The sequence below is a fragment of the Lampris incognitus genome, chromosome 20, assembly GCF_029633865.1.
Source record: "Lampris incognitus isolate fLamInc1 chromosome 20, fLamInc1.hap2, whole genome shotgun sequence".
Lineage (NCBI taxonomy): Eukaryota > Metazoa > Chordata > Actinopteri > Lampriformes > Lampridae > Lampris > Lampris incognitus.
The window spans coordinates 13,610,241-13,629,136 of record NC_079230.1 but is presented as its reverse complement, the minus strand read 5'-3'; the positions used below and the strand labels follow the sequence as shown (position 1 = coordinate 13,629,136).

General features: G+C 44.8%; 1 protein-coding gene across 1 annotated transcript; it reads right to left on the bottom strand.

Annotated features, from left to right (window-relative positions):
- Nucleotides 1-847: 847 nt before the first annotated feature.
- LOC130131003 (uncharacterized) lies at nt 848-18,563 on the bottom strand. Its single transcript, XM_056300862.1, has 26 exons — nt 18,404-18,563; nt 17,942-18,018; nt 17,122-17,187; nt 17,000-17,041; nt 16,803-16,859; nt 16,642-16,713; nt 15,567-15,626; nt 15,381-15,452; nt 12,403-12,462; nt 11,917-11,988; nt 11,655-11,714; nt 11,287-11,358; nt 11,122-11,187; nt 9,902-9,979; nt 9,766-9,819; nt 9,487-9,546; nt 9,281-9,343; nt 7,668-7,730; nt 6,503-6,577; nt 5,655-5,705; nt 5,149-5,190; nt 4,895-4,975; nt 4,442-4,481; nt 4,311-4,356; nt 2,390-2,804; nt 848-2,008 (listed from the first exon to the last, which is right to left on the bottom strand). Exons 2-26 carry the CDS (start codon nt 18,005-18,007, stop codon nt 1,529-1,531), a joined length of 2,313 nt encoding a protein of 770 aa, XP_056156837.1. The 5' UTR covers nt 18,008-18,018; nt 18,404-18,563; the 3' UTR covers nt 848-1,528.
- Nucleotides 18,564-18,896: the final 333 nt, after the last annotated feature.

The window sequence follows — 18,896 nt, the reverse complement described above, 5'->3', positions numbered from 1 at the left end:
CAGAGCCACGTGTCAATGGAGGTGGACTTTGTAGTGTAAACTACTAATAACTGGTTACATTGGTGGCAGCGGTGGGATCCGGAAGTGTGCAGATCCTCAGAAGTCTCTTCGGAGCGCGGGAATAACAAAGCGCGAGGGCGCGCTTCCGGGGAGGGTGACGACTGTAAACTACTAATAAGACACGTTAGTCCCTAGCTAACGGGTCTGACCCTTTAGCCCCTAGCTAATGGGTCTGACCCTTTAGCCGAGTGGTTAGTGATGTCACCTTGTGGTGCAGTACATCCGTGTCGAATCCCGCACCGGGCAAGAAAATAACCGGTTACAGTTGTCTTGATTGCTCTTCTCTGGTTTCACCAATTTTTACAATAGGCCCTTATTTGTTCCCCTGTCCAATCAGTATCGCCTTAAAAAAAAAAAAAGGAAAAACAAATAACTGGCTATAATGCACCAGAAAGGTACAGGGGTGGTGTTGCTAGCAATTCTGCGCCCCCCCAACCTTAAATGAATCTAAATTAGTACACCATCATGATGGCCGTCTGAAAGGCCCTGTGAAAATACTCTCCTTAGCAGCATCCCCGCATGGCGACATACAGTTAACCAACAAAATCAATACCCTGTTAGTCATTTTTTTATAACCACACTTGGAACAAGTCACACGTTTTAATGGGGTATGAAACTCCAGGCAGCACGCCCGTCATTCACCCCCCTTTAAAAGATTCGCCACCTGCTTCTCGACGCCTCTGCTAAAAAACAACAACATTGCTTCCCCCTAGTGGTTTGCGTTTATTACTGCATGCATAAAAATGAAAAGAATAAAAGGAACAAGGGAGTCTACAACGAAGCCCCTTTATTAAGTGGAAACAAACAAGAATTGACAGCGTAACCCAGGATTAAATATTTTATAAATTAAATATATTTAAAATATACTTAAACAGCTGCTTAATTCAGCGCTGCATGTGTGCAACTAATGTCCAGAAACATTAAAATTAACAAACGCTTTAAAAAAGTCCTGGTTTAAAACAACCTTTCTGACACTAAAATTCTTCATTTGGGTCTCACTTTGACCTGATATAGAGCAGTTCTTTCTATAAAATCTAAAGGTGTTCATTTGGGAGGCATTTGGTTTGGTTTTCCCCCATTTGTCAAGGCTTGCCTAACCTTTGTCGTGTGCCTATAAAAGCACAGACAGTCTGTAGTATGTAACAAACATTACGCAATGTTCCTTATATTTCAGCAGTGGTTTTCAATCCAGTCCTTGGGCACCACTAATGCTGCTAGTTGTCTATTCTGTCAGGTGGTTCATTACATTCACCTGTTGTGTCAGGTATGTATACATCTAAATCACTTGACATGGCAGATGAACGTAATGAATACCCTGCAGAATAGAAAAATCACAAGCACAATGGTACCAGGACCAGATTGAAAACCACACTGTCTTAACTTGTTTGCATGGGTCTCTTAATATTTGCCATTGAAGATTTGGTTGTTTGAGCTCAACTTTTCTTCCCTCCATGTTTCCCCTCCCTCATCACTCTTCCAGCTGGGCCAGTTTCTTCAGGTCAGACTCCAAAGCATCTTCATCCTCCTCTTCCTCCATCTCCACCTCTATCCCATCCATGGTTTTCTGCAGCTGCTCCTTGATCCGGTTCAGCTCCAGCAGTCCGTCCTGCAGGTCCTTACACACCTCTCGGATCTTGGCAGCAAACTCAGTCTTGGCGCCCTTCTTCAGCTCCAGGGAGTCCTTGGCCAGGAAGAAGACGTCGAGGGCCAGAAAGAGACCCGACATGACCCCCGTTGTGACGCTCATTACCTGGGCGGCTTTCGCAGCACTGCCTGCGACGCTGATGACCTGAACAGTGCTGATCAGGCTCTCTGTATTGATGAGCAAGGCCTTGCCGGCTCGGCCGCCCTCCTTCATCACGTGCTTGACATTCTGGTTGAGGTGCTTCTTTGAAATGCTCTCGGCATATGCCTCGAAATTCCACTCCTCCAGAGTCTCCATGCCTTCCTGTTTGACAGACAGATCGTTTTTTGTTATTTACTCATTGTTCATATACTTTAAAAGCAAAGATTGAGAGAGGGGGAGTGGGGTGGGAAGACTAAAAAGGATCTGTTACAATTCATCACACATGAGCATTTGTGTTTGTTGTATTCTCCAGAGTACAATTTCTCTGTCCAGGAGCATGTTAAGGGGGTAAACTTGATTTTCATGCATCTCAAACCTTCCCTGGATAAATTGCGCATGGACAAAAGCATGTCAGTTTTGCAAGTCAATACTTGTTAGCAGCCAGAATTTTCCTATTAAAGAGCAACCACTTATGGTTGTGGGTTGGGGGAAAATGTACACTTTAATTTCTTGATAATGAGCCATCCTTTTCCCCTTTGTCACCTGCATAAATTCCAGACACTCCTTGATGTCCTTCATCTCCTCCTGGTAGTCCTGGATCATCTTCTCCACCTTCTTGCGGTCTGTTTTTGAGTGGACCGTGTCTGTGATGTTGGCCGAGGCGGACGCAACCCCACCTGCCGTGGCCACGCCAATGCCCACTGCCGTGACAATGAGCGACGTTCCCATGGTGAAGGGCGCCAGGATGAGGCCGGTGATGGTGGTGACTGAGCCAGCCACGCTGGCCACCCCGCCCCCGACACTGGCTGTGACTGTCTTCTTGTGGAAGATGTCGGCTGCGTCGGCCACAGCAAGGAGCTCCAGGATGCGCTGCTGCAAGGAGGCACCGCGACGGTTGAAGAGGCGTACGAAGAGACGAGCAGCCATGAAGACCCGGTCGGCTGCATCCTCCACCACTCTGGAGGAAAGAGGTGGCGGGGGGGGGTTAGAAAGAGAAGTGAAGAATAGTGACAAAGAATGATTTAAAGGAGAAAGAGGGAGGAGGGAACAGTTTATGCCAACTATTGGTTATTAATTAATGTTATTAATGCTCATAGATGCAGAGGATCCAAAAATAAGTAAAATTAAAGCTGCAAGCGGCGTTGGGAGGGGTCCAGGCATTGGCACTGTTGCGCCCCTATGGAGCAATTTGAATGGTTTTGTCCTCATGATCATATACCTTCACCCAACGTAAATAATTAACGCTATGATACGTAGGGGCCTTTTATACACCTAGCCTGTAACAGACTACCGTTTCAACATGAAACTAAACCGCTGTTGGTAATGTAATAAAGATTGAAGAATCTTGCTTCAGAAACAGTAGCCTACCCGAGTTTCCAACTAGATATGACAATGTCGGATTACTTGGGTCGCCTGTGTCCTAGACGATTACCGTAATTTTTTTAAAATGTCGTAACACTTCCATTGCTTCAGAAACATGTGCCAGAGTTTCCAAAACTGGACCAGACGGTGTCTGATTTCTTGTGTCCTAGCCGACTGCCGTAAAAAGAAAAAGTATGTCGTTATACCCAGGTGTCCTGGCGTGTGGTATGTAGAGCTGCAGCGCTTCCACACCAAATAAGTCAAAATAGCGGGCAAACTCTATGACTGACATAGGTGGTCCCAATAGTAAAGTTGTTGAGCACATTGAGATGCATGGGTCGATTAAGTTTTGTGTTGATCTGACTTATGCTGTGGGAGTTATGGCCTTTTAAGCATGACCCTTTGTTATAGCGCCACCATCTGGCTGACATGGGTGATTTGTAGTGCCAGAGTAGTGGGGGGCCGTATGAATGCACCTACCAAATTTGGTTGGTCTAGGACTTACGGTTGCTGAGCCTCACACACTTTTAGTGGAGAAAAATAATAATAATCCTAACAAATACAATAGGGTTCCACCAGCTTCGCTGCTTGGACCCCTAAAAATAAGTAACAAAAGGCAACTCATTCATTCATCACTATCCAAGCCGCTTATCCCAACCGGGGTCGTGGGATGCTGGGGCTTATCCCAGCAGTCACTGGGTGGCAGGCGGAGAGGCACCCTGTACAGGCCGCTAGGCCATCACAGGGCCCCCCCACACACACCTAGGGACAATTTAACATGGCCGATTCACCTGACCTACATGTCTTTGGTCTGTGGGAGGAAACCGGAGCCCCCTGAGGAAACCCACACAGACACGGGGAGAACATGCAAACTCCACACAGAGGACACCCGGGATGACCCCTAAGGTTGGCCTACCCTAGGGCTCGAACCCAGGACCTTCTTGCTGTGAGGCGACTACGCTAACCACTGCGCCACCGTGCCGCCCCCTCTTCCTCAAAAAAAAAAGAAAAAAGGCAACTCTCTAGATCAAATTTTTTCATTGGAAGCTGATAATTCAGAAAGCCTCTCAGACAATGACAATTTAATGAAAAATGTACTTACTCCTCAGCATCCTCTTCCTGGTTTGACTCATTCCACTGATCCCAGTCTAGAAATTACAGTACAATCAGTGACGGTTATAAACAAAGAGAATCACAAAACTAAATATCTGAATTTGTATATCAAAAACGTACTCTCCACTGTTCTCCACCAAGACATAAGGCCATCTTCATCCTGTAAGAGGAAGACAATGTCAAATTCACATTTCAGCAGAGAAGCGGGAACAACCATCGCTGAAGCGGGGGGGCTAAGAGTACATCTGTCGCCATCTTACAATGCTGCGATTGCAAACATTACCCAATCCTCTCAATGGTACACATGGCCATTGAAACTCTGGTTAATGATCAAGGCAATTTGCATATGAAACCGGTCGTTGGTTTTGGTCGTTATGCCACTGTGTTATTAATAAGGGTGGGGATACCTGCAGTCAGTTGAGACTGAAGAGGTCAACATCCCTCTCAATAAACATGGTGTCCTTATAAACTGATTCAACCTTCTGTGATCCGACAAGTTACACTGAAACAAGCGTCCGTTGGTAATAGTTGTAAATGTGGTGTTAACATTTGGCAACATGAGGGAGCACGTACATCTAGAGGGTCTATGACTGTTCCTTCACTCGGTGTTGGTATTTCAGCCATCTCTAGCGTCCGGACTTCCACTGTCTCTCCCTGAGACAAAGACACAGCACACTGAGTTAAGTACTCCTGGCACACCAGTACACGCACAAATACTGCCACAGCAACGCCACCCCGTAAGTTTTCTCAGCGGTGCAGGCGTTGGTCCAATTTAGCGGAGGTTAGTTGTGTGGTGCACGTGTTAAAAACCAGACATTCCTACAAACCTGGGCCAAGTGCTGAGAGTCAGGGGGTCCTGTGGCTGCATTCTGTATGCCACAAAAAGATTTAAAAAAAAAAAAAAAAGGCAATAAAACCATGATGCAGCAGACATTAAAGAAAAAAAAAACACCATTAGGAAAACTGATGCATTAATCACATATTTTAGATGATTTGCAAAGGTTAATGTCAGCATGTTTTATTCAGATGAGCTGTAAGACTAGCCCCCCTGAGACTCTACATACAAAATAGAGGATATCAAGTGTGTTTTCAGATATTAAACAATTTATAGTGTGAAACAAATTACATTTTTTTGTGTTTGCGAATTTGTCAAACCGTTACTCAGACTGCTTTTTGCACACAGTATTGAAGACGCACCCTATTCTCTAAATCTACTTTACCTTCATTGCCTAGCCATACTCTGCTTCTCTGGTACATCCGAGTCTAGGCTAATAAATACAGGGTTTAATTTAAAAAAATACTGCTCGATAACCAAGTATGCGTTTTCTGGTACCTTGGTTCCAGAGCCAAACACACCCGGGAGGATCCTCTTTATTCTAAAAGTCTGGAAGAGAAAGGAAACTCTCAAAGTATAAGTACACTGTTATTTTATCCACACTGGCATGAAAAGGCAAAGATGAAACTGAGAAATCACATAATTTATCTCCCGTCAAACAAAAATATCGCTGATATGGAAAATGACAGTACACCCCTACATTAGCTGTGTTTATGGTCCATGACCGAAATACTTTTGTCAGATTTTTTTTTTGGACCCCCCCCCCCCAATTGTAACTGGTCAATTACCCCACTCTTCCGAGCCATCTCGGTCGCTGCTCCACCCCCTCTGCCAATCTGGGGGGGGGGGGGGCTGCAGACTACCACATGCTTCCTCTGATACATGTGGAGTCGCCAGCCACTCCTTTTTACCTGACAGTGAGGAGTTTCACCAGGGGGATGTAGAGCATGGAGGATCACGCTATTCCACCCAGTCCCCCCCAAAAGGACCAGAGGCCAGGACATGCAACCACATTCGGCTTCCCACCCGCAGACAAGGCCAATTGTGTCTGTAGGGATGCCCAACCAAACTGGAGGTAACACGGGGATTCGAACCGGGGATCCCCGTGTTGATAGGCAATGGAATAGACCGCCATGCTACCAGGATGTCCTTGCATAATATTTTAACACAAGTTTGCTCATAACAGTAAAGGACATCATTGAGTTTTGGGGTCCATATGCTTATTTATTGGGTATAACCTATGGGTCAGCCTTCATTTGCCACAGGATGGCCATTTTGCATTGCATGTTAATGCATGTTAAACCAATGCATTTAAGTGCAAGTTCACCAAGCTGCTTTCCACATACCATGGTTTTCTTCTTCTCTGCTTCCTTCGGCTGGCTTTTCACCTCACAGTTGTTGATGTCAGTGTACCAAACAGACTGCGGAGAGATGGTGGAAATGGTTGCCTTAGCGCAATTTTTTTTTCTTTTTTGGATTTTTGCCCCTTTTTCTCCCCAATTGTACTGAACCAATCACCCCACTCTTCTGACCCATCCCGGTCACTGCTCCACCCCCTCCGCCAATCCAGGGAGGGCTGCAGACTACCACATGCTTCTGCCGATACATGTGGAGTCGCCAGCCGCTTCTTTTCACCTGACAGTGAGGAGTTTTGCCAGGGGGACATAGCGCGTGGGAGAATCACGCTATTCCCCCCAGTTCCCCCTCCCCCCCAAACAGGCGCCCCGACCAACCATGTTGGTAGGCAACGAAATATACCGCTACGCTACCCGGACGCTCCTCCTTAGTGAAATTTAAACACTACACAAGCGTGTCAGTCACTGTTGATGGCGGTCTTTAAAGTTCAATCTAATAGAGTGACAGGTTAACATTTTGAATCTATACCTGATTAAAATATTGTTGGGGATCACTTGAAACCAGACAAAACTCAATCTCTGACTATGCTGAATCATCTCACTGGACCTTCACAGTCCTTTTCAAAGATGGGAGGCTTAAGAGTCTACAGTACTGTCAAATTCATCCATCCATTAGGGTCGCAGGGATGCTGGAGCCTATCCCAGCAGTCATCTTAAAGTTATTTTCAAAATGTTTTGAATAGGATCTAAATCCAAATTTGATTATGGAACAACTTTTTGCAGTTGACGCAGTACATCCCAGTCATCTGTGAAGTTGTGCACTTGAGCCCAACAATGTTTTAAATGAGGTCTAGCTTTGTGAAAAGATAAAGTGAACCTATCCGCTAAAGGAGGTCAATTTACAAGTAGTCAACTTCTAAACAGAGGCGATATCCTTCACTGCAAAAAAGGTAACTACAGTCAAAATCTCCAACAAATTTATCAATAATCAAAATACATGATGGTAAATTTCTAGATTAAAGTCTGCATTTTTTAAGACATGCCAATTTATTAATTTCAGGCAATGCATTTTCCCTAAAATGCATACAATAGATTTCAGAAATGATTTATTTAGTAGTATTCCTGAATCCTGACAACGTGAAAATTCATATCTTACATGTCTGTCAATGGTACTTTCATCCAAACTGCCCGAGCTGGAGGAGTGGTCACTGTGTATAGACTGAGAGGATGAGGAGATGTTAGGGTAAGGAAGTACTCAGGAACAGCCACGTGTCTCACAAACAGAAAATATTGCATATACACTCTAGATATAGTCAAAAATAAACTGGTGATCGGATGGGCCAGTGATAAGTGAGGCGAGTTCGATCTCCATTAGACAATTGCTATGTCTGACTCACCTGTGCTCCAACCACACAATGAAAAGAGCATTTTGGCTCAGTAATTAAACATTCATTCATTAATTCATTCAGCCGCTTCTCTGGGGTCAGGTCACGGTGGCAGCAAGCTAAGTAGGGTACTCCAGAGACGTCCCTCTCCCCAGCAACACCCTGAAGCTCCTCCTGGGGGATCCCAAGGTGTTCCCAGGCCAGATAGGAAATATAGTCCCTCCAGCAAGTTCTGGGTCTACCCCGGGGTCTCCTTCCAGTTGGACGTGCCTGGAAAACCTCCAAAGGAAGGCGCCCAGTAGGCATCCTAATCAGATGCCCGAACCACCTCAACTGGCTCCTTTCAATGCGAAGGAACAGCAGCTGTACTCTGAGCTCCCTCTGGATGTTTGAGCTCCTCGCCCTGTCTCTAAGGCTGAGCCCAGACACCCCACAGAGGAAACTCATTTCAGTTGCTTGTATCCGTGATCTCACCCTTTTGGTCACTACCCAAAGCTCATAACCATAGGTGAGGGTTGGAACTAAGATTGATTGGTAAATTGAGAGCTTTGCCTTCCGGCTCAGCTCCCTCTTCACCACAACGGTCCGGTACAACATCCGCATTACTGCTGATGCTGCACCAATCTCCCACTCTACCCTAAACTCACTCGTGAACAAGAAACCGATATACTTGAACTCCCTCACTTGAGGCAACAGCTCATCCCCAACCTGGAGGGAGCAATCCACCATTGTCCGGTAGAGAGCCATGGCCTCAGACTTGGAGGTGCCAACTCTCATCCCGGCCATTTCACACTTGGCTGCAAACCGCCCCAGTGTACACTGGAGGTCGTGTTCTGATGAAGCCAACAAAACCACATCATCTGCAAAGAGCAAAGATGCAATTCTGAGGTTCCCAAAACAGACACACTCCTCACCTTGGCTGCTCCTTGAGATCCTGTGCATGAATATCACAAACGGAATCGGAGACAAGGGACAACCTTGGTGGAGTCTGGCACCCACCAAAAACATGTTTGACTTTGTGCTGAGAATACAGACACAACTCTCACTTTAAACAGCATCTAAATAAAATCAAAATGACACCAATACCTATTACTGAGAATAAAGAAACTATACAGAGATTTTGTAACAGTACATACCAAAATCTGGTAATAGTATATACCAGAAAGTTAAAACGTAGATGAGCACTGCTAGCAATGGACCGCAAAGTGAGACAGAGTCAAAAATCTCTAGCAAAGTTTCTGCTGACTAGATGTTTCAATCTGTAGACCTCCTACATGAGCTCTGTTCAAGTTGCCCATATTAGCTGCCCCGTGTATCCATGCTTTACCTGTTGTTTGATACATTTAAAGAAACTAATGCAACTCAGTAACACAGTTCTGTGTACCTGTCTCTCTGCAGCGGGAAGTTTTTCAGAATCTGGAGAATCCACTTGAGAATCCTTTGGGATCTATATGGTGTATTATAAAGACAAAGCAATGGGCAACTGCATCAATATGCTGCCTTCATAAAGACAATACAATAGGCAACACTTGCAGTTTCCAAGTGTCTCGTGCCAAATAGGCCTAGTCAAAGGGTCCATGTCTCCCGTACCGGAGTGTAAGACTTGAAAGGGTTGACTTTCTGCATCATCCCTTTGAACATCCCTGGATTCTGCAATGATGGAAAACAAACGCACGTAAAAAAAAAAACAAGGGAGCGGGGAAAAAAAATCAACATTCACTATGTTCAGAACCTAAGGTGAAAAGGTAATACTTGTATAAAACAAAAATGTTAAAAAACAAGGGAGCAAAAAAAAAAGAAAAGAAAAAGACACCAACATTCACCCAGTTCTATAATCTATGTTCAGAACCTCAGGTGAGAAAGTAATACTTGTTTGGTCGCATGATAATCCACAGTATCTGTCGCACAATCTCCTGTTGGCACCTGGCGACAACAGAAAATAGTTTCAATACGTTTGCTTATGAAACGTGGTGGGTTTGCATTTTGACACGCTGCTGATGGCTACCTGCTTCTCTGTCAAGGTGTTGTCGTCAGCTAAGCTTCCAGCGCTAGAGGACAGGTCACTGTGTAGGGAAGGCGTGTCCTGCAAAGACAAAACACCGGCAGGGAGAATGTTTACCCATACACAGGATCAGGTGTAACCAGCGTGGCTGTGTGAGGATAAAGAGACGGCGGGTGACAGAGAGGCTTTTCAAGGCGGGAATGTTGCGCCATTAATCCGCCTCGCCGTTCTGTGTGAAAAGGACGAACACAGAATGGGGGGGCGGGGTATTTTTGTTCTGGCGTTAAGACGGCGGCAGAAGTAGTCACAAAGCCGAATCGACTGTGTAAAAGGGCCAGCTGGCCGGACGGGACAGTCGACACTGTTGTGTTGTACATCGCGCCACCTCTGCTTCTGCAACACCAGCATGCCATGTTAAAAAAAAAAAATGGGGCGCCATTATGCCGCCTTTGTTTGGTTCAGTGTAAAAGAACAAAGCCGGCATAATGATGAGTCTTCATTACGGCAGTATTGCCCCTCTCTCTAATAGCAGAGGTGTGAGTGACATCAGTTTCCTTCTGACTCTCTGTAATGTTGAGTTTGGTCATAGGTTGCGTTCCTAAAACAAACCACATACATGATCTCAGATCCGTCAATAACAGAAACAGATTCTTGTCTGCAGCTGGTTCTGAGCTACAGCCTTTCAGAAACCCGAAACTTTGGATTTGACATTTCAAGGCCGCCAAGATCAAAAGGTCAAGGTGCCAAATTAAAGTCCTCGTAGAAACACGTAGCGGTCAATAACAGTGATTACGAGGCTTTCCAGTCTTTTCTGGGTAATACTGTGATATACATGAGTAAAGACCTTGACCTCCTGGACTTCAGGCTTTACCATCTTTAAAAAGGAAGAAACCCCCCCCCCCCAAAAAAAGGACAAACGATTTAACAGAAACCTCCTGGGATGGTACCCACACCATCTGTCTTCCTGCAGACACAAGCCAAACAGGAAGACCAGCAAGTGGCAGTGTAAATACACCAATCCACAAAGTCACGTGTTTTACAAGCGTACAAATCATATTTTACTAAATACCATCGATAAATGAGTTGTACCTTTATGCCCTATATATATATATATATATATATATATATATATATATATATATATATATCCCCCCAAGATGGTGAGTGTCAGTTTGGAATGGAATTCATATTACTATAATCTTCATCATCATCGTCATCCATACCTGCATCTGTGTGGAGGATTTGAATGGGTTGACTTTCTGCATCATACCTCCAAACATCCCGCGGCTCTAAATAATCAACATACATTTCACAGTTAAACAAGACGGAGAAAAACAGCTTGATATAGTCAGTTCTCAGTGAATTATTTGTTTTGGGAGATATTTTACCTGTTTGTCTTCAAGTTGTTTTCCGGTGCCTGTGGGACCTTCAGAGTCCTTTGGAGGGTTCTCCTTCAACACCTTCAGAAAACCAAAAATCATAATCATCTTTCTATGTTGCATTGGTGAGCAATTCTTTGAACAAAAATTATCTTGGGTGACTGACTCCCTCTTTGGTCTGGCAGAAGCTTATTTCAAGGCAATTTCTTTATCAAATGATTAACGTTTTTATCAATCATCTCCATGTTGGCAATTTTTACAACACTCATGCGTTCTCGTTTGCCATCAAAACCAATCATTTGTTTGTTTGCAAGTGATGTCCGTCAAAATCCATCAGCTTCTGAGGTCACTGGAGAAGTGCTTTAAATACACTGTACCTGTGCAGACGACTTGAACGGGTTGACTTTCTGTATGACCCCCTTCAACATGCCCGGGTTCTGAAACACAACCACGCTGTCATTACCGGCTAAAATTCAATGCAGTGTGTATCCTGAATAACCTTCCCTTGAAGCAAGTCTCTGCCGTTTTTCAATCCCATCCCACTTCCTCTTTCACAAAGGTCAATGACTTCTTTCAATTCAAGACTGCAATGTTACACCACCTCAATCACCACTTCCATTATTGTTGTCCCTCACTCACCGAAGTTGAGTCTGGGGCACTTCGTTGTTCCAGTGACTCTGAAGATTGAGTTTTACTGATAACCGAGGAACCCTGTATAGACAGACAGTTTTATTAGCCTCAAGACACGACCAAGGTCAGTGGAATTTGCGGTACACAAACTCTGCAGCACAGTACATCCATGAACAACAGCAGACACGGCACATGAACAATACAGTCACACAATAGCAGAAACAAACATATTATGCACAAAAATTAGGTGAGGGGTAGTATGCATGCCAGTAGTGTGTGAGGAGGGGACTATAGGGAGTCTTAGTGGACAGTGACATGTGGCACCTCCCTGAGGGAAGGAGCTGGAAGAGGTGATGAACAGGATGTGAGGGGTAGGAGATGTATGATAGATAACAGAGCAGCCAGCTTTGAGTTTCCAAAATAAGTCGTCATTGCAACAGTCTCACGACAGCTGCACAACTGTAAAGTTTTAATGTCATGCAGTGTTTTGATTACCTGCGAGCTGGACTTAAATGGGTTGACCTTCTGCATGACCCCTGTCAGCATACCAGGATTCTGAAAACAAAACACCCTCCTGAATCCAGTGCATATCTTTTTTTTATCCCCCCCCCCATTGTATCCAGCCAGTTACCCCACTCTTCCGAGCCGTCGCGGTTGCTGCTCCACCCCCTCTGCCCTACCAGGGAGGGCTGCAGACTACCACATGCCTCCTCCGATACGTGTCGCCAGCCGCTTCTTTTCACCTGACAATGAGGAGTTTCGCCAGGAGGATGTAGCACACGGGAGGATCACAGTACCCCCCCCCCCAGTTCCCCTTCTGCCCCAAACAGGCACCCTGGCCGACCAGAGGAGGCACTAGTGCAGCGACCAGGACACATACCCACAACCGGCTTCCCACACACAGACACACGACCAAATGTGTCTGGAGGGATGCCCGACCAAGCTGGAGGTAACATGGGGACTCAAACCGACGATCCCCGTGTTGGTGGGCAACGGAATAGACCGCCATACTACCCGGACGCCCACCAATGCACATCTTTAAACTCTTGAAAACTACAGTTATAAATAAACCCTTAAGTACTGATACCAATTTGAGTACTTCAGATTATATAACTTCCCAAAACTGCAAGAAGAGGTTACACATGCTGGAGCTACTGCTACGCCGGAGCTACCCTATGGTACACCTGGGCACGGGCCCAGGGGGCTCCTAAGCGTAAAAGGGCCCTCTGCGATGAGAGAAAGAAAAAAATGCTTCCCCCCCCCCCCCGGGCTCTACAGATATATGACACAAAGCTTGACCCATTCTCTTGATAATTATCCAATCAGAATTAAATAAAAGTTGTTTCCAAGAAAATTAAGTCTCATGATATATTGGTGAAATGGCTGGGCAAAGAGAGCATGTGGCTTACATTGTACAGATTCAAGATCAGTTTTTCTTAAGCCAAGTCAATGTTAAAAACAGTGGAATTAATTTTTACCTGACCCACTATCAGTTCGGTTGTATCAGTGAGAAGTGTGCAGGAAAAAACTGCCAAACAGCAGAAAATGGACGGCGTTAACCAAAAAGCCCAGCGGGGCTGCTAAAAGAAAGAAAAGAACGACAGTGAAAGAAACGACCAAAATAAAGAATAAAAAATGTCCCGCAAATAAGAAGTTTTCTCAAAAAAAAGCTAAACAAGGTGAAGAAGAGGGCATTCCGATGGAGGATGTCGAGCTAGCAGGTAGCGATAGCCTGGAAGCGTCTCCCATTGGTTGTAGCAATGCACAGCCTCAGCTAGCTAGCAACAAAAACGTTAGCCGGGGAGTCTTCAGCTCCAGCAGCGACACACCGCGGTACAACAAGACAAGGAAAATGACGAAAAACGAGAGAAGAAGACGGGGATGACCAAACAGTGGAAAGCTACGTTACTTCAAGCTCATTTGCAATGGCAGGTCCCATCATCTGTGAAGACCCTGCATTATGGGGATCGATTACAGAGAAGGTCCTGGAGAACTTCTAAAAGGTAAGAACCATTTGGTTATGTTGTGTGTGCATTGAGCAGTAGCTATTATCACTTGTGATTGTGTGTTGCTGTATATTTTGTGGATGAGTTTATTTAACATGCTGTTTGCATAACATGTGTATTGCATCACTGTGGTGTGATGCTGCTATGTTGTATTGGGGCTGGTTTGTCAGGTTCATTATATGTTGGTTTTGCAGTTCTGTGTGAAGTTGCCCAGCTCACTTAGTGAGGCTTATTATGAAATCTGCATTCAACTGTGCTGTGTGATTACCTTAGGATGCTATTGTTGTAAGCCTATTCCTAGTCAGTCAAGTATTGCCAGTCATACACTGCCTTGGGATGATTTAATCTGGGGGTGGGCAATTTTATCCATAAAGGGCCAGGGTGGGTGAAGGTTTTTGTTCCAATCAAGCAGTTACACACCTGATCCCACTAATCAACCAGTACAGTCTTTGTTGAGGAACTTGATTAGGAGACACAGGTGTGCAGTTGCTTAGCTGGAACAAAAACCTGCACCCACCACTGCCCTTTCTGGATAAGATTGCCCACCCCTGATTTAATCTATTGTTTCCTTGTCTTGTGATTTGTGAGTGAAATGGCAGTACTTGGTCTGTTGAACTGTACAGTCATACTTGCTCAGCTGGACTGGTGGATTTGAAAGGCCAGTTTGACTGGAAGCTCAGAATAATTAAGGTGGGGTTTAATGGCTAGGGTGGGCATGAGCTTCGGTGCCGTGGGGCCCCTGGGGGTACTAATCCAGCCTTCAGCTAAAGTATGTTGAAATTGCTCATTTTGTTAAAATATAGTTCAATAATTCAAAACGACTTTGCATCCAGCACTTACAAACCTGTCTAGTCTCTCAAAGCCTTACTGAGTCAGTAATCTGCCATGGTGCAAAAAAACAAAAAAAACAACAACCCTTATTTGTCCTGTTCCCAGATGCATAGCAGTTTTCACCCCTCAACACTTCCATGTTCATCTTCAAAGAAAAAAAGATGTGATCCCAACAATTTGATACCGCCATCATAGCAGACGACATGGAGGACACGGTGCAGGGAAGAGTCGGAGGGGACACTAGTAGGACACAAAGTTCTGCTATGATAAGTAATGCAGTATGATAAGTAATGCAGAGAAGTTCAGATAACTATGATGGATAACGCAATTCTAAATTCAAGGCCTACCTGAATCAAACTCCACAGATAAAGAAATGCATAATTGCAGCATAGTTATGAGTAAAGCAGTCAAATATTAGCACTGAAGGAAATTAGAGGTAATCCCTTTACATCTCCACACATTTCTCCATTGAATCGAGAATAGGTGTGGAATCCCAAATCTGTGTGTCAAAATGACAGCACACTTTAAAGGTCAACAGGAGTCGATGCCTGCTCAGTTGTAAAGTTTGAACTTTTGGTACACAATACTGCCATGTTTGAGCTTTTTTTTTTGTTATCGTCACCATCAGAAACCCACCTGTGTAACATCTGGGGGATTCTCCTGGCCAAGTGAATCTGAGGAAGTAGCTTTATTGACTGTAGAGGAAACCTGCAGGACAAACGGTAGTAGTTAACCTTGACTCTGTAAAAAAATAAATGTATTGATGTTTCAACTTTTTATTTATTTATTATTATTTAAAACACCTTGCAGTGCTGTGGTTACCTGTGAGGTAGACTTGAATGGGTTGACCTTCTGCATGACCCCTCTCAGCATACCTGGATTCTGAAATATCAAAAGGAAATAAAAAGCCATAATACTCACTGATGTCAACTTAATTGTCAAAACTCAAGTTCATATCTACATTGACCATGCTGGTCAGTCACACTGTGGTCAACAAGCACCAACCACAAAGCATAGAGTAAAATAATCCTCATTGAAGCTTTTCATCACCATCTTTTTGAGATACTTTATTGATCCCGCTCTGCATTTAACCCATCCTAGCTGTGTAGCAGGCTGCCACCGTGCAGCACTCGGGAGCCAACCCAAGTTCGTCTTGCCATGCCCTGGTCAAGGGCACAGACAGGAGTACTAACCCTAACATGCATGTCTTTTTTGATGGTGAGGGAAACCAGAGCACCCGGAGAAAACCCACCGCAGACACAGGGAGAAAATGCAAACTCCACACAGAGGACGACCCCCAAGGTTGGACAACAGGGTTCAAAACCAGGACCTTCTTGTTGTGAGAAGACAGCGCTAACCACTGCGCAACCATGCCGCCACATGTTTTCACTTTAACTAAAACCAAATGAAGGATAAGCAATTCAGCCCCTTACACTTTCATTTAAGCTTTCAGGTGTCTATCAGGTTAGCAGACAACTGCCACCCTCTGGAAAATCATCACATGGTTTGGACTCATCATCAAGTTTTGCCTCTCACACTACAACAATATAGTGTAATTTGGAAGTGAACAGTCCTTACATGGCTAGAAGAAACCAAATCAACAGCTGTTATAAAGAAGGACCCAATACACTTGAACGATTGCATAAGTACATTACTTAGAAAAGAACCCATATTTTAAATGTGAAACAAAAGTGTACAATATCATGTGCATCAGACATGCTCACACATAATGTGTGCGGTTGCAAAAATGTCCCCACCAACTTCCTTACCAAATCTATATTCCAGTCACCGCACAATATATCCAGCATGATGCATTCAACATTACATTCATCTAATTTACATTCTAAGTGTTCTCCTCAATTTACCTCCCCAACCACCACCATCATGAGTAACGTACCTGTGTGGAATCTGAGGCAGTTCCCTGTTCCAGTGACTCTGAAGAAGAAGCTTTGCTGACAGTGGAGGAGACCTGATGACAAAAGTGTTTTCAGTGAAACATCTGATTTGATATGAAAGACGTCACAATTACATTTTTAAGTCCGGCCATCATGTGGTTACCTGTGTAGTAGACTTGAACGGGTTGACCTTCTGCATGACTCCCATGACTCCAGTCCTCTACAGTTCATTCATATACCCAACACAGTGACTATGTTAACATTTTAAATAGTGTCTCAGATCCAAAAGAAGATAAAGTACGAAAAAAAAAAGACAGAGATCTAGCTGGCTTAGCACTTCCATTATGGCTTTGTTCTCACCTTGGTCTTTGGAGCAAGCTCGCCTGTGACGTCATTGTTTTCCTACAAGAAACAATCCCAGTTAAGATATGGGACAACTAACAGATTGCATTTCTTTGCATGTTGGGATTAAACACCTTTACCTGAGAGACGGTGCTCATCCCTGCATTCTCTCTGTTTAGACTGTGTGTAACAGAGTTTTCCAGCTCCTAGTGATGAATGAGACTTCAGTTGAATCGAAGAGATATGAATACATGTAATATACACACGTTTATCTGTACTTGTTAGGCTCCTCATTGACTGCATTGACTTTGTAGTCCCCCAAACCCTAATAGAAAACAATAGGGATAACACTCCATTAGCAACTGCCATACTGAGCAGTCGTTGTGTTTCTGAAATGCCACTGAAACTGTGCAGAAACGTGTCCGCCTGTGAAGTCACTCATGAACATGTGAATATCGAAAATAAAGCCATGGTTTGCCGCTCCCTTCAGCGAACTACATCAAAATAGGCAACGTTGTACAGGAAAACGTGAATCACAATGTGTACATACAGCTGCTGTGGCACGTTCCATCGACTGCCATATAATGACGACACATTGTCCGCCAGTGACGTCACTATGTCCACCAGTGCCGTCACTAGCAGACACTTCCGCACGCCGTCAGCGGCACACTGAAGGGCTGGAAATGGAGTATTACAGCATACATACATAACCTGGAGATAATGTGGACAAGCAATCGTTTCCATTTAACAATCAGACCACGTCTAACCTTAACGTAATGCTAAACCAAATCATAACCCTGTAGGGAAAACCCCGAAAAAGTGAGGACCAGCCAAAATGTCCTCACTCCTATAATGTCAAACTCAAACTGATCCTCACAAATATAGTGGCGCGCGCGCGCGCGCGCACACACACACACACACACACACACACACACACACACACACACGCCCGCCCCATACCTCCGGACTGGGTCTAGGTGGGACCACCGGGGTCGCAGCTGGAGTCTCTTTATCTCTCCGGAACATGTTCTTACTACCTGAGACGAGAAAGAGTACACCTTACGTGAAGATCAGATCCCCGAGAAGCCGTTCAAACGTCATGGCGGTTTAACGGTACTCAGGCCGAGTTATAGGCGTGAAGTACCACACAAATCTTACGAGAACTCCCACCATTGTATGTGCTGGGTAAAGGCAGTCCACTTTCAGGGGCGATTGCGTGATTTAACTTAATCCCAAACACACCGCCCACCCGGGATCACCGGACTAAAAAACAAAGACACATTTAAAAAAAGAAAAAGAAAAAGCAACCCCCGCCCGCATAAAGAGTATGCAGTCTTTTCAGGAAAGGCTATTGACTGAAAGGCTTCATTGTTCTTACTGTGTCGGCCGCTGCGGAGGAATGTGTGACCGCGAGCCGCTTACCTCAGCACGGACCTCGGCACGGACCTCGGCACAGCAGTAAAGGTTAGTGGAAAAGCGCGACAACGAGGAATTGAAACTCCTCCGTCACTTCCCTCGAGGTTCAGCGACTCATCAGACTGGTTTGGTGAATGCAGAAGTTTAAACACAGGAATTAAGTTACTGCGAAACTCTGCCTGCTCTGATTCCCGAAGAGGTTTCTGCTTGGTACAAAAAAAAGGGGGGGGGGAAATCGGACAATGTGTTGGACATCCGATGCCTTCAGTGAAAACAAAAAGAGACCCTTTTCCAAGTTATGAGGCGAGTTTCAGGCTGGAAAATCCGCCCAGTGTTTTCATTCAGTACACCTGTGAGTGGGCGGGGCTTACCTGCTCAGGTAGACTAAGAGTTTCTATTAAGCTCCCCTGCCGTTCCGCTAACTACATGTGACGTGTGTTGTGACAGCAAGGCGTTTTATTTCCCATTGGATTTGAAGTCACAGAGGGGACAGGAAAGG

Coding starts and splice junctions, on each gene's coding strand:
- LOC130131003 (XM_056300862.1), bottom strand. CDS start 18,007: ATGTTCCGGAGAGATAAAGAGACTCCAGCTGCGACCCCGGTGGTCCCA. Junction 9,344..9,486: donor CTTTCAAGTCTTACACTCCG/GTACGGGAGACA, acceptor TACACCATATAG/ATCCCAAAGGATTCTCAAGT. Junction 6,578..7,667: donor AAAGTACCATTGACAGACAT/GTAAGATATGAA, acceptor ATCTCTCCGCAG/TCTGTTTGGTACACTGACAT.